Source organism: Rousettus aegyptiacus, unplaced genomic scaffold (assembly GCF_014176215.1).
Source record: "Rousettus aegyptiacus isolate mRouAeg1 unplaced genomic scaffold, mRouAeg1.p scaffold_m13_p_8, whole genome shotgun sequence".
Taxonomy (NCBI): Eukaryota; Metazoa; Chordata; class Mammalia; order Chiroptera; family Pteropodidae; genus Rousettus; species Rousettus aegyptiacus.
The window spans coordinates 27,985,958-28,001,774 of record NW_023416311.1 but is presented as its reverse complement, the minus strand read 5'-3'; the positions used below and the strand labels follow the sequence as shown (position 1 = coordinate 28,001,774).

The 15,817-nt window shown below is 54.3% G+C and overlaps 1 protein-coding gene across 3 annotated transcripts in view; it reads left to right on the top strand.

Moving 5' to 3' along the window:
- Positions 1–15,817, top strand: part of CUX1 (cut like homeobox 1) — a 342,512-nt gene that overhangs the window by 324,807 nt on the left and 1,888 nt on the right. For all 3 annotated transcript variants that reach the window (XM_036226214.1, XM_036226213.1, XM_036226212.1), the window contains exons 15-21: positions 8,992–9,119; positions 9,755–9,821; positions 10,568–10,680; positions 13,303–13,419; positions 14,470–14,553; positions 15,156–15,212; positions 15,608–15,688. In XM_036226214.1, coding sequence (XP_036082107.1) covers positions 8,992–9,119; positions 9,755–9,821; positions 10,568–10,680; positions 13,303–13,419; positions 14,470–14,553; positions 15,156–15,212; positions 15,608–15,688 — 647 coding nt within the window. The remainder of the gene's footprint in view (positions 1–8,991; positions 9,120–9,754; positions 9,822–10,567; positions 10,681–13,302; positions 13,420–14,469; positions 14,554–15,155; positions 15,213–15,607; positions 15,689–15,817) is intronic.

Sequence of the window (15,817 nt, the reverse complement as noted above, 5' to 3'; positions counted from 1 at the left end):
TCCCCCTTGCCGTTCAGGCACTCTTAAAGCACTGACCCTCCTCGCATCTGCTTCCTCGCTTGCGAAATGGGGACACCATCACCTGTCTCCCAGGCTTGTGAGGACCAGGAATTGTGGCCAGCGGTGCTGGGTATGGTACTGGGCTGATGGTAGCAGCACAACAAATGGGGCTTTGGTACCCAGGGCCATGGCCAAGTACCTCCAACTTGGCCTCGGCCTGCTCTCTGTAGGGGTCTCTCACTTAGTCCCTGACTTCTGATGTACAGATGGACCATCCAAGGGTACCTGTTAACTCAGGCAAGTGAGTTCCCACTCAGGAAGGAGGGAACGGTGTCTCGTGGGTTCTGGAATGGTCAGGTTCCTAAGAAGGGGTCTCTCCAGCCAGCATTTGGTGCTGGAGGTGGGAGAGCCCTGAGAGTTGGCTTCTAGGTGGTCCACATGCTGGTGACAGGACGTTTCTCATCTTGAGATCTACATGGTTGGAGAAGAATTGCCATCCTCACTGATGTGTGATTGGTTGGGGGATATTAGTTCATTGTGTGTTAATTTGTAGTTTTTAAAATGTGAAGCTCCCATACAGAAGTGTGAGTTAAACTGGACCCAATCCTTCCTCCAGTGGGAGACCCCAGAGCACGGGACATTCTCCTGGCAGGTCAGAGTCTCATCCGGTCACTCAGGGACGTGGGTGTGTCTAAAGCTGCCACAAATGTCTCCTGCTCCCAAGATGGGAGAAATTAGTATAAAACCACTCGGCTAACGTGCTGCTACTTTTCTATTTGTGATTTTAGGTATGCCCCCACTTTTTAAAGATCCGCTATCTGGACATGGTTCCATAGTATAGCAGTTAGCTCGTCTGCTTTACATGCAGAAGGTCCTGGGTTCGCAGCCCAGTGGAGTCATGGTCCATGGTCTACAGCCACTCTACTCTGAACAATCCTGATGTCTGATCTCGTGAAGCTAAGCAGGGCCGGGTCTGGTTAATACTTGGATGGGAGACCACCTAGGAAGACCAGGTGCTGTAGGCATAAATAATATTAAATTTAAAAAAATAAATAAAAAAGAACCGCTATCCTCTAGCTAAATTAAAATATGAAATGTTAAAAAAAAAAAAAAACACTCAGCACAAAGTTCTTTTACCCAGAAAGTCTCCCCAAAGTGCTTTTAAATTGAGATTTAATTAAGCAAAACAGCAGTTGTCAATGGTTTTGCAGGCCTGACTCTGTTTTTGTAAACTGCCAGTTCCAGAGACAGAAAAGGGAACAAAATTTCTTGTTGTGACTGCAGCTGGGCGATGCCCCCACTCTAGGCAGAGTGCTCAGCCTCCCTGTGTGTGGCCTTTCTTTCTGCCCTATAGTTAAGTTGGTCTGAATGCAATGATGTGCCTTATTTGATGCCCTGAGGAAACACAATTACAGATGTATGGGGTTAGACAACTTGATGATATAATTATTAGAGTGCATGAGTCGTCTGCCATGATCCTGTCTGCTGTGTTTAAAAGGGCCGCCAAGTGGCTGGCTGCCTTGGGGCCTACTGTTGCTTCCACGGCCCTCACATGCTGGCTCTAGGAGGCATGCAGCTTGCTGGTCTCTGCTTCACACAGCATAGGTTCCTGCAAGGTGGCAGGGTGTGTAGGAAGCCGAGCTAAGAATCTGGATTGTGGTGTTGGTAGGGGGCCCCTGGTCATCGGGCCCTTGATCGGAGTCTGGCTCACTCAGTGTGGGGTGAACCATTAATGGAAGAGTGAGACACAGCCCATGCCCAGTCTTGGGCAAGCATTCAGAAGTTCCTGCCTCTTCCAGGAAACTTAGACTCTCAGAATGTCAGTAAAAAGGGCCTTTTTCTCAAACAAAATGGTTTGTGGACAGGCACGAAACTCAGGGGCGGGGTGGGGGTGGTGAAGCTCCAGGGAGTGAGTTTGAGGACCCCACTCACTTTTCAGGGAGGCATCAGGGCCCATCCTCTTGGTCAAGGAGTATTGCGCTGGTGACCCAGCTGGTGACCATGGACAAGTCTTAGTTGATGCTCAAGAAATCTTTTCTAAAAGAATGAATTTAACTTCATCGAACTTCCATTTCCATCTCCGGAAAGGGGATATAATAATAATGCCCAGCTCAAGGCTGCTGGGAGAACTAAGTGAGGACATCTGTAAACTGCTCGGCACGGCTCCGAAGCCTACGGCAGGCACTCAGTAATGTTCATTGCGGCTGCCGACGAGGGTGATATTTCATCGAATTTGGTTGCCAGAGCAGCTCCCTCCAATCAAGGTTGTTTCCACCTACCTGTGCCAAAGCAGGAAGGTTCTCCACTTGGGACCAGGCACTGCAGGTTAGCCAGAGCACTGGCAGCTGCCCTCCTAACGCTGCCACCAGTGATGCCTGTGATGTACCAATTGGCACGAAACTCAGGCAGCAGAGTCCTCTGCAGCCCTCTGTTGAAAATTCATATCTCGGGCTCCTTAGGCGGGTGAGGCTCTCACCCCTGGACTCAGCCACAGACAAGAAGGAAGGACCCTCCCTGCTCCTCGTGAGAGAGGGCTGCGCCTTTCACAGAGGTGGTTTCCTCTTAGAGACTCATGTGATTTAAGCATCTGTCAAGGCTGATCCCCATCCCATTACAGCCAAGCCCAGCATCCTGTCACATTTGAGGAGACTAGATTCTCTGGAGCCATGTTTCTCAGCTGGGGGTGACTTTTCCCCCAGGACATTTGGCAATGTCTGAAGACACTTTGAGCTGTCACAAGTGGCAGGAAGGTGCTATTGGCATCTAGAGGGCGGAGAACAGAGATGTGTAAATATCCTACAATGCACAAGACAGTCCCCCAACCCCCAACAAAGAATGACCTGGCCCCAAATGCCCACAGTGTCAAGGTCTAGAATGAGGGGCAGGCACAGGCTTGGTTGGCAGTGCCACTCAACCCAGCTAAGGCCGCCGCCCTCTTAAAGCTCCTTCAAGATTTATTCAGCAGATAGTCACTGAGAACTTCTCTGTGCCAGGAATGGGCTCCAGGCTAGGTGTCCGATGGCCTCAAGTGGCTCACAGCCCAGCGGGGAGACAGACCAGGTGCAGAACCACAGCCTGAGCTGGTCCCGTAATTGGTGCTGAGGGGACATCTGAGCAGCAGCTTGGGAAAGGGCGGGTTTTCCCAGAGAGCGGCCTTGAAATGGGAAGAGACATTGGCGGCTGGCAGGCGTGACGGCACCCCAACCTGAGGGGCGGCACGTGCACAGAGGTGACAGTGTCCGAGGAGCAGCAAGCCACGGTGCTGGGGAAGGGCACGCCGGGCAGGACGACCACGCCGTTGATGAGAACGAAGCCGGCGACAGCTCTAGATAAGGCTTGTTCTTGCCATCTAACATCTAGAAGGACTCGGGTGTAGCCAAGAGCATCTAGAGCCATGCTTGGGGCGCGAGGGTCCCAACTGGGGAGAAAGTGTCCCCATCCCTCCACTCCATACACTCACTGGCAAGGTGCACGGTCACCCTTGGGCTTAGCGCTGGCAGATGTGCCTTTTCAGTGTCGGGGCTTCCTGGAGGGGTCCAGGTGAGGCCCAGCAGGTACAAGGTGGAGGGGAGCAGACAGTGGCTGGCTCGCCAGGTCCCTGCTGCCTGTGCACAGCCAGTTGTGCTTCCCTGCTGGGTGGAATCCACTCAGCCAGTCAGCCACTGTGCTCCAAGGGCTGACCATGCGCCACTGCTCTGGGCACTGGGGCCATCGCGGGAGACAGACATGGAGCTTACCTTCTAGTCGGGGAAGACAGATGGAAGCCATAATAAACGAGTGAATTACATAGTAACCTAGATGGTGGTAAATGTTATGGGAGAAAAATAAGGTAAGGGGGACTAGAGGAGCAAGTAGAGGGATTAAAGTGTTAAATCTGGTGGTCAGGGTAGGCATGGCCAAGATGGTAACATGTAAACAGAGCCTTGATAGGGGTATGGAATAAACCATGCAGGTGCCCGAGGGAAGAACATTCCAGGCAGAGGGAAGAGCAGACACAAATGGCCAGTGGTGTTTGTGTGCAGGAGCCAGTGTGGCTGGAGCAGAGTAGCCACAGGGCAGATTAGGAGACAACCAGGTCACAAGACAGAGCTGGTGGGGCCTGTGGGCCGCTGCAGGGCTTTGGCTGCTAGTCCAAAGGTCGCGGAGGCCACTGGAGAGTGGTCCGATCTTACTGTTTAAAAGGCTCTCGGCTGCGGCTTCATGACTCGAATGTAGGGGAGAGGGTGGAAAAAGGGAGACCAGTGAGGAGACTATTGCCATAATCGAAATGAGAGGTCTTAACTCGGACCTCATGGTGGCTAGTGGTGAAAGGTGATTGGGTTCTGGATATGTTTTGAACCAAATATAGGACTTGTGACATATTAGATATAAGGAGTGAGCTGGAAGAGCGTGGCTACCTCCAGGGATTTGTGTCTAAGGCTTTCTCGAGGGCGGGAAACCCTGCGTTATTCAGTCAGCTACCTGCAAGCCAGGTAGATGCCTGGCCTCTGCTCCCCATGGCCCTGAGAACGCCACCTCCTGGGGCTGCTGCAGTGTCCTGCTGCAGTGAAGCAGATTTGGGGGGATCGGGCTTTAATTTGGACCTGTTAAGTTTGAGGTACCAGTCATATATCCGAGTAGAGAATGAGCCCAGGCAAAGGAGATATCCAAATGGAGATATATCTTTTAGAGAGTCATCAGCTTATTAATGGTGCTCAAGGTAGCCAGAGTGAATGAGAGGAAACCGAGAAGTATGTGGGGTCGGCACCCCGGGTGCAGCAGTGTTCATGGCTTAGTGAGGAGGAGGAGGACCTGCAAAGGAAACAGAAGGAGCAGCCAGCAGCACAGGAGGCCTGGGAGGGTGCAGTGACCTGGAAACCAGGTGCTGTTGGGTCAGTAAGATGAGGGTCGAGGACATAGTGATGGGCGAGGTTATCAAAACCTTGGCCAAAACAGTCATGTAGTGGGCATCTGAGTCTGATGGGGAAGGTTTAGGGAAGTGAACACTTGGAACAGACAGCTTCTCACACAGTTATGCTGGAGGAGGCGGTGGAGCCAGGAGAGAGAGTCAGATGGGGCAATAACATGTTTGTGCTTATGGAAAGAGCTGGTGCTGAAGGAGAGGGAGGACACTCGCTAGGGGACCCCTCGCACAGGAGTGAGGGGCTGGCACCTGCCGGCACCGGGAGCGATCGGCACGCATCTCTGGCCACGTGTGGGGTCAGACAGGTGCAGAGGCAGGGCGGGGGTGGATGTACAAGTGCTTAGCTTCCCTCAAAGCCCTCCAAGCAGAGAGGCAATGTACTCCGAGCAGCTCCAGAGCACCAACGTGGCTTGTAGGTGGCTGACTGAATAATGCCAGGTTTCCCGCCCTCAAGAAGGCCTTAGACACAACACCCAGGCCTTGCCACCCAACTTCAATTGTGATAAGTTTCTGCATTTAATCAGTCTGCAGTCAGAAATCGAGCCTTGACCATAAGTTATAATCCTGCCTCCTTAAGTCTTGACCTTGACTTTGCTTTGATTTCTTTCTCCGCTTTGTGAAATGCACCCTCTAGGAAACCTTCCCAGATTCTCCCAGAAGAACGAGGTCCCATGAATTTTCACAAGTGTAGGAGGCTGTCTTGGGCCCATCTCACAGGGGCCTCTGCCATCTTTAAAAGTCAAGAAGTTCTCTCTCCACACCCCTGGCACTCATTGTCTGTCACCCCTCCCTCTCCTAGACCCAACTGCTCCTTCTCCCCAGCCTTCTCCCCCAGCTGCAGATACTTTATTCTGCATGCTCCATACTCCTGAAGACCCTCTTTCTTAAGCACGCCCCCACGCACATGTTCTGCCCACTGTGCTCCCTCATCTGGCATCTGTCCAGAGTGGTCCCCAGGTCCCTCCTTCTTCCCACTCCACCACTACCTTGACCAAACTCTGATTAGCAGATTCACTCCAGCCCCCACCTCAGTCAGCCTTTCTTGAGACCCTTCTTTACTCGCTATAGGTCCCTATTCAACTCATGCCTTAACGTACTTCCTCTTGATTTCCATCCTGCTTCCTGCCTCCTCTCCTCTAGGCCTTTTACAGGCCATCCCCGAAAATGTTATCATCCCAAGAAGTTCTGGCCATTCTCACCACAGTACTCCCTGGGCTTCCACGTCTTCTGCTGCAGGCTCAGCCACCTGGGCCCCGAGCTTTCCCCAGCCTGCGTCTCCAGCCTCAAGTCCATGGGTCCAACTCCCCACACACATCCTCTTAGCTGTTCCTCTAGCACTCTATACTCACCAAAGCCAAACCATGCTGCCACTCGCCCCTTCCCTGTGTGGGGGCCAGTTTCAGGCACGGAGGAGGCATGTCTCTCCTTCGGGGGTGCCCACACCAGCAGACTCCTGGCCTTCTCATCCCCCCAGTGTGGAATGACAGGAATATCCAAACCTGGCTGCTGCAGCCCCAGGTTCCCCAGCCCTGCCCAGGGCCTTCCTTTAGTCTTATCCCATCGCCTCCACTGCCTGGCCTTGCCCAGCCGCTTCCCTCTGCCTCACAAGCAGCCATCTTCCATTGAGTTCACACCAGCCAGCCCTCAGTTTCACCCAAAGCCACCTCTTCAGGAATAGCCTCCAAGACTCAGCCTTATACCCCCATATATCACCTCAGCAGCTAAAGTCTGGGAGTATTTGCAGCAGCAACAGGGGCAGGCTTTCCAGGCCAGCTTAACAAAGTGGCCTCGCACCAGCTGGCTGGGGTAGCCTATGATGGAAGGTTTGCTATCAGGGCCCTCAAGATATTCGCAGTGTCATATGTGTGCACAAGCAGGGACATGTGCACCCACCCCCTTAGCATCAGGCACAGACACAAATGCACAGGAAACCCAACACGGGCACCCCTCATCTCCTTTATGCCCACAGATAGCTCCAGGAGCTGCTAGTCACTCCTACCACAGGGACCTGGTTGAGACCATGCTATGGTGGCCACAGACTAGTGACAGATAAAATAACCAGTCAAAGAATCATCTTGCTGGCATTTTATCCAACCCCCATGCCATGCGTGGGTCCCTTCCCACCATGCTGTGTGCACACCTCCAGGGACGAGGGATCACTCCACTCTCCACCTCTCCGTAGGTTTCCCCACCTCTACTCTGTCCATTCTGTCCCCAGGAACCTCATCCCTAAAGGTGGGCTGCTACTCCCCAGAGCATTTTCTTGGCTCCACACCCCCCACTCATCTGGGATCCGTCTACCTACCCCCACAGGATCATTTTTAGATACATACTCCTGTTTGTGGCTGTCCCTATGGATACCCAGTGCTTGGAACTAAACCTATCCCTTCCCAAGGTCCGTCTTCCACATCTTACCATGGCTTCTGTTAACCTCTCCTCCTGTGTGTTGTGCAACAAGATGACCCTGTTCTTCAGTCCATCCCGCATGCCTAGGACCAAGGACTCAGTCCCCAGGCTAGTGGGTCATGGCATTTGGGATCTCTCTGAGCCTCTACCACATAGGTTCTGCTTAAAACTCTTGTAGGCCACCCAGGGCCTACAGACTGAAGGCTGGACCCCAACCCTGCCACCCACAGGCCTCTCTCCATGACCTGGCCCTGCCCTCAGGGACAGCCTATTCCTCTAGCCCCACCTCAGACCCCTCACTTCCACCAACACCACCTACCTGCCAGCTGCAAAGAGGGGCTTAGTGATGTCTAAAGGAAGAAGTTCATGCAGGGCCTGAACCCGTGGTGCCTTCCCCTGGTGTGAGGAAGGGCTTGGACATAGCCAGGATGGACACCCTGGGGTCTGTCTCAAGCTGGGAAGTCTCGGTTCATCTGTAAAATGTGGATCATCTGTTCTGGCTTATCTGACTGTTGTGAGGTGTGTAAAGAGTTTGGCATGCAATGAGCGAGCACCCAGGAGAGGGAGCAGGTGCGGGGTGAAGCCAGGTGCCCCAACCCGGCCCGGGGGCTGAGCCCAGCCAGGGCTGGGTTGGCCAGCTGGTCGGCAGGATGCATGGTGTTGGGTAAGTCCTCTAGGAAGGCACAGAGGCTGTTCTGGCGCTGCTTGTAGCCTGGGACCCTTAGGCATTTATGAGGCCACAGTGCCCCCTGGTGGCTGTGTAGTCCTTCGCAAAGGACGGCATCCTGTGCCTTGGGCCTTCCTCTCCACATCCTTGAGCAAGGTTTGTTGTCACCATTTTACAAATGAGGTCTAGACAAGGCAATTCAGCTGCCCAGAGTCACACAGGCAACCAGAAGTAGGGCCAGGCCTCGAACTTGGGTCTGCCCAGCCCCCAGGACACTGCTGTCCTCCCAGCCAGTGAACTCCCCAACATCTCCCCCTCTCCAAAAGGGCAGGCATAGCTCCACACAGAATTATTTTAGATACCTGGCATTTGGACACGGGAGAGAGGAATAGGGCTGTGGGTCAGGAGATTCCCGTCCCCATCGCGCCCCATCCCCACCACCGCACTGGAGCCTGTTGAGTGAGACGCCACTGGTGTCAGCCCCAGAGCTGGGACCCCTCACTCCTCCACCCCCCACTGGGTCTGAAGGCATCCTTTCCACCCCGCACTGCACCTCCTGTACCTGTCTACACCACTGCTGCCCCCAAGGCCTCCTCTAGTCATTGACCCAGGGCCTGGAAGAAACTTGGGGCTCATTACATTCAACCTCCTTGCCCTGCTCGACAGAGGCAAAGTGAGGCCTGGAGAGGGAAGGGGCTGGCTAGACTCACCCAATTTGTTATGACAGAGCCAGAGTGGACCTGTTTCTCCTAAATCCTTTACCTGGGCTCCTTCCTTTACCCAGGGAATTTCATGAGCATGGAGAGTTCTTGGGGCCAAGGGTGCCCGTGACCCTGCTGGCTGCTCTAATGGTGGTCCTGTAGGCAATGGAAGGGAGGGAGGGAGCTGCCAGAACTCTACTGTGGCTCTCCGGAGGTCCTGCTTACTGACTGGTAGTTGAGGAGGCAGAGAGGGACAAAGGTCCCACGGGTCCCACCAGGCTCTCTCTGATGACCACGTCTTCCTTTGGCTACAGGGCGCTGTGCAGAGCTACAGGTCCATGTCACCGAGGCCGTGGCCACAGTGGCTGAGCAGAGGGAGCTGATTGCCCGCCTGGAGCAGGACCTCAGCACCATCCAGTCCATCCAGCGGCCTGACGCCGAGGTAAGCCCACTCCCTACCCTATTCTCCCTCGCCAACTACTCTAGGCTCTTTCTCTAGGTTTTGCCTGCTAACTTCACCATGAAGGCCCATTTCAGGATGCCAGGCCACAGGGCAGAGAGGCAGGCTTCCTCGAGCTGGCACAAAGTGCCCCGTGTCTGACTGTTGACCCAGACCTCTGCCCTGGGAGCTCTGGGCAGAAGCATGGCCAGGATTACCCACTCTTCTCATCGCAAGAGAACCTGAGGTCCCAAGGTCATGGGAGGCTGGAGCCCAGAGGGCCCTTGGAAATCATCACATCACCTACTCATTTTATAGATAATAAAATGGGTCTTAGGGAGAGAAGCTGGGCTGGCCCAGGGCACACAGCAGGCTGACCAGTAGGGCTGTAGTCACCCAACCTCTGCCGGCCATCGGGGCTGAATGGCTGGGTAAGACCCCCCACTGCTATGCTCCGGCCTTGAGGGTGAACTCAGGACCCTGCCTTCCCTTTGGTGGCCCATACGAGGTGTTGTCTCTGAGGCCACCACTGTGCCTGCCACTGCCACTAGACCACCCCAGTTGCTCCTTGCCCCTGGACACCTTGAAAGTGTGTTCAGTAGTGTATGTGGAGGTGCCTCCCCAACTCCTTCCTACAGGGCGCAGCTGAATATGGCATGGAGAAGATCCCAGAGCCCATCAAGGAGGCGACAGCCCTGTTCTATGGTGAGGAAGGGTCAACCTGACCCGCTGGGGCAGTGATGGGCCTATCGGGAGCCAGGAAGGGTGACAAGGTTGTTCAGCTGGAGCCCTGATCCCTAAAGACCATGCCCCCTCAAAGAAGGTCAGAGCCCGGTCCTCCCCCGGCAGTAATGTGGCAGCAATGTTAAAGAGGGCGAGCCCCCACTTGCCCTTCTAGGCCTTAGCCCGCTACACCCACCTTGGGGCCCTGATGCCCTTGGCCCTGATAGCAGCTTGTAGAGGGCTGATGGGTGGTGGTCAGCTCCCAAGGGAGGCCCTGGTGTAGAAATGCAGCCAGAGAGCTCCCGGCAATGGAGGGGAGGTGGCCTCCTTGGGTTGAAGCTGGAATCTGGGGAAGGGGGTACTCATGGCTTCTCAGAGCCCTCAATGTCCCCTTTCTTACCCTGGAATGGGGGGCCCAGTCCGACAGATGCAGGGGTCCCTGATCCAAATATAGAGTAATAGGAAGGGGGGCTTTGGGGCCCGGCCCTCAGGCAATTTGAGCAGGGCCTCCCCTCTCAGGGCCCCTATTTTCATGTCACACCCCTCCCTGTTCCCTGGGGCCACCGTTCCCCTTCCCCAACCTCTCAGCACCTTGTACTCAGACACCCTGTGCCTTCTACCCCATGGCACTTAGCCAGAGCTCCTTCAGAGCTGGGGCCACTGAACCTGAGGACCCACTGCTAGGTTCTGACTCCTGCCACCCCCAGCCACTCTTCCCTACCTCCTAGGACCCTCTGCACCAGCCAGTGGCACCCTCCCCGAGGGCCAGGTAGACTCGCTGCTATCCATCATCTCCAGCCAGAGGGAGCGTTTCCGGGCCCGGAACCAGGAGCTGGAGGCTGTGAGTCATGTGCTTCCCTCACCTACACTCCTTGGACCTGAGGACCTGTGGGACACATAGGCTCGGGGAGAAAAGATGTATCACAGACCATAAAATGCAGTGGGATTAAATTTGTTCTATGCAGTCAGGGAGGGCTTCCTGGAGGAGGCTCTGCCACACTGGCCTTAGAAAGAAGACTCAGTAGAGGAGACAATGTGAGCAGATACAGGGAGCCAACAAAACAGAAGGGAGTACAGGTCATTCCAGGGCTGCAGCAAGAAGACACAGCGCTGCCAGGGGAGTGCCCTTGAGCCAGGCTGAGGCACCAGCAGAGGATTAAAACGGGGAGCGGCATTGCCAGGAAGGAGGGTAGGAAGCATCCCTAGGGTAGCCAATTCAGGACAGAAGTCTGGCCCAGGAAGATGACTGGGGAGTGGTCACCATTATCCAGGAAGAAACATCTAAATCAGGTGGGGGACTTGGAGAAGCGGAGTCAGAGAGAGGAAGGTCTTTGCACTAGATAAAGATTAACAGTCTAGAGATGTCTAGGGGGACTCTGAGAGGTCCAAGAGGGCCAAGTGGCTGCCGTACGCCCAACTGGAGGCCTTCCTGCCCCATGAGGAAGGGGCGGTCTGCAAAGGTGACCAGTCCAGTTGCATCTGGGCCTTTAATGTGAGCTATAACAATGTGGGTGTTGGTGACATGTGGATGGTGACCACAGCACTAGCAGGATGGCTGTGGTCCTGGAAGAGGGGGGACCAGGAGACAAGAGAGAGAGTCAGGGACAGAGCCAAAGAAGCAGGAGCGCACTGTTTCTTTTAAAGCTTCCAGGGCATCCCCACAGAGGGAGTAGACACTAGATCCAGAGTGTGGAAGGCCCAGTGACAGGAAGCACCTAGAGGTGGCACCATCTTGGCCTTGGGGACTCTGCAGACCCCCCACCCCATCCTGCAGAGCCAGCCCAGGTCCCCCCTGATCACTCTTCCAGGGGGAGCAGGAGCCAGGAAGGTTTTCATCTTTCTCAAAGAGTCACTGCTAATGACAGAATTTCTAGACCCTTCCTCTGCGAACTCACAGTTCCCCCTGTAGGGTTTCCAGGCTCAGACCAGGGAAGGCAAATGTTCGCTGGGCCCAGTGCTGATCTGGTGACAAAGGTGGGCCAGATCCAATGGGACCCTCTGTGATCTGGGTTCAAGAGGCTTCAGATGAGAGACAGCCAGGGATGCTCCCCTCACAGCTGCCTGCACTGGCAGGGGACTGGGAACACACACATGCCCATCAGGGACCGGGGACAGCCACACTGTGGAATGCTATGCAGCTTTTAAAAGAAGGCTTTCACGATAGATTAAAAGAAAAAGTAAGCATTAAGCATTCTACCTTTTGCTTTAAAAACCTACACTTTTTACCATGTACTTTTTAAATTTTGTGGTAAAGCACACATAACAAAATGTACTGTCTTAACCATTTTTGAGTGTACAATTCAGCGGCATTCGGCACATTCACATTGTGGTGCAACCATCGCCGACCGCCACGCATCTCCAGAACTCTTTTCATCATCCACACAAACTCTGCACCCGTTAGACAATTGCTCCCCATCCCCCTCTCCCCCTGCCCCCGGCACCCACCATTCTACTTCCTGTCCCTGCATTTGACTACTCCAGGTACCTCATATAAGTGGAATCGTACAGTATTTGTCTTTGTGACTGACTCATCTCACTTAGCTTAATGTCTTCAAGGTTCATCCATATTGTGGCATGTGTCAGAATTTCCTTCTTTTTGTGGCCAAATCATATTCCATTGTGGATAGGCCACATTCTGTTTATCCATTCATCTGTCGATGGACACTTAGGTTGTTCCCACCTGAATTTTGGCTACTGTGAATGATATTGCTATGAACATGGGTGCATTAATATCTCTTTGAGACCCTGCTCTCAATTCTTTAGGGCATATCCCTGAAATGGAATTGCTGGATCATTTGGCAATCCTGTTTAATTTTTGGAGGAATCATCATATTACTATGTCCTTTTTAGTCCTCATTGAATTTTTAACAGCTATTTAAGTATCTGGATAATTTAAAAAATGAGATCCCATTTCACCTTGCCCCTCGATTGGCAAACATTAAAATCTCATGGTGTGTGAGTCCATTCCCATGAAATGTCTGTCTGGAATAGGCAAATCCATAGAGACAGAGAGTAGACGAGTGGTTGCCAGGGGAAGGGGAGTTGAAGAGTACTGCTGGCGGGTTGGGGGTTTCTTATGGGGGTGATGAGATGTTCTGGAATTAGATAGTGGGGATAGCTGTAAAACATTATAAAGATACTAAAAAAACACTGAATTATACACTTAAAACCGGCGACATTTATATTACATGAATCATATCTCAGTAATGATTTTTTAAAGGCTGATAATACCATAAACAAAACATGAAGAAACCTGACCCCGGAACTGTGATTTCTGCCTGAGGTGGGGTCACAGGAGGGTCAGGGCAACTGTGAGCAGGGTCTAGCAGGTCAAGGAGATGACCTCGGGGCAAGAAGGGGCTCCCGGTAGACACAGCAGTACCTGTGTCAGTTTGGAGGCCATTTCCCCAACCTCTTTTACCCCTGGCCCTGTCTTCCCTCCCACCCACCTGCCTACGCACAGGAGAACCGCATGACCCAGCACACCATCCAAGCCTTGCAGAGTGAGCTGGACAGCCTGCGTGCTGACAACATCAAGCTCTTCGAGAAGATCAAGTTCCTACAGAGCTACCCTGGCCGGGTGAGTGCCCTCCCCAGTTTCAGGCCCAGGCGCTCAGGGGCAGAAGGGATGGGGCTAGTGACCTATTGGGTAGCGCTGGGCCTGGGAGCCCCCAAAAGTCCTATGGCCCCCTCTCCTGCCTAAGCTGGGGAGAGCCCCATACAGTGGGGCCCTAATGGGCCCTTGCTCATAAGAACAAGCCAGGAGAGCTGCACTAAGAGGCAGGGGTCACAGGCCCAGGCCTGAGTGATACCCCAGTGAAATGGGAAGATCCACTAGCTGACCCCAGGACCTGGGAATTTCACCCCAGGGGTGTTAGGCATGCAAGGAAGGCCCTGGGGAATCCATTTGTTTTAAACTTAACATTTTTTTAAAAAACCACACCAAATTTTGGTCCAGCATCCCAAAACCAATCAAGGGAACAGAGCAGAAAACTGCTCACTTTGTTCTAGGCCCAGGAGGGCTGCCTCTGGCTTTTCTCAGCCCCCAAGCCTCACAGGGGACCACCTTGTGCAAGGAAACCCTTCTTTGATTTTTGGGAGACAGAGTGGCCAGTAGGAGGATGGGGAGTGGTGATGCTTCTGGCAGGGGCCTCCCTAGGACACTAGCCCCACATTCCACCCATTGGAACTGTTCTCAGGCCACCAGAGGGCGCCCAGACTCTGCAAACCAGTAACACTGAGTGCCTGGCTTGGATGGTCTCCTTTCCCCTGTGTACCTGCAATCCACAGCCACCCCACACACTCCAAGGGAACCCCCTCCAAACTGACCTTCTTGCTTGGAGCCCAACCCTGTCCATCTCATACATTCCAGCCCTGTCTGGGCCTTAGTTCCCCCTACCTGCCCTGAGGCACCATGGTCCTAACCCTGTGGGAGACGCTGATCCTGGGCAATGCCCCTGGACATGTGGCATCAGCTATCGTCATGCTGTCACTGGGGGCTGCTTCCCTGCCTCTGTTGTGCTAATGAGGAAGCTGAGCCTCCTTTGTGATCCTGTCAACCTGCTATCCCTCAGCCCTGGCCTTCCTGTTGGGCCCCCACAACTGGGTCTCTCCTCCTCTCCCTACACAGGGTGGTGGCAGCGATGACACAGAGCTGCGATATTCGTCTCAGTATGAAGAGCGCCTGGACCCCTTCTCCTCCTTCAGCAAGCGGGTGTGTGAGCCCGGCCTCCGGGCAGGGCAGGGAATTCGGAGAACGTGGCCTCAGCCTTCGCCTCCTCCCCTCTCCACCAGCCCTGGTCTGTTCACTCAGGCCCAGCCTCACATGTACCAGATGACCAGGGCAGCCTGCATGCCCATTTCCGTGCCATGGAGGCCCAGGTCCACCTCAGGCAGGCCCAGAGCACCAGAAACACCTGCCTGATGGTTATGTGAGGGTGTGTGACAGTGAATGGTATAACCTCCAGTGCACACTCTGGGAGGCCAGGCAGACAGGCAGAGTGATCCCAGTGTCAGATGGCCTGTAGTAGTTGCCCCGCCCAAATCCTTGTAACTCCCCTCCCCCACTTCTTAGGCTTCAGAAGCCCTTCTGCCCATAAAGGCTTTCCCATAGGCAGGATGGCCCACCGCAGAGGACATAAGACAGCGATCCCTGAGAGGAGCCTGAGATGTCACACTGAGTAGCACTAGGCACCAGGGAGGCCCCTGGAAGCCCCCTGGTGTTCTGTAGGAACAGTGGGGCAGGGTCCCTTTCTACAGCGAGTTGGGCCTGCGGGGCCCTTTGGGGACCCCTTCTCATCACCCCTTCTACTTCAGGAGCGGCAGCGGAAGTACCTGAGCCTGAGCCCATGGGACAAGGCTACACTTAGCATGGTGAGTCCCCTCCTCGGTACCCACCTCAGACAGGCCTGAGCTTTGTCTTTGGGCCTCCAGAGACAGCAGCCCCGAAGGGCGACCTCATCACCTGCCTTACGGCCCAGTCTGGAGGAGCCCCAGGGACCCCGCTAACCCCTTACAGGCCCTACCAGGAGTGGCTGTGTGACCTGGAACAGGGTCCCACCCCTCTAGGACAGCCCCTTTGGTAGCTCCATCCATGTTAGGTTCTGGAATAGTGCTACAGGGAGTGCCATTCCTTGGGATTCCTGTGGTCCAACTTCCTGGCCTATACAGTGGATGGGAGCAGGCTGCCTGCCCTTCCCTCCCCTTGCTGCCCAGGGGTCCCCTCCACAGGAGCCCTATCCCCACTCCTCACCTTGCTTGCTCCCCAGGGGCGGCTGGTTCTCTCCAACAAGATGGCACGCACCATTGGATTCTTCTACACACTGTTCCTGCATTGCTTGGTCTTCCTGGTGAGTGTTCAGGCAGGTGGCCAGGAATACATTCAACATGCTCCCCAGAGGTAGAAGGGACCCTGGTTCTGTGACCTGGCATCCAGGCCATTCCCAAGCCCCATTGTCTGCTCTTGCCACTCCTCTCCC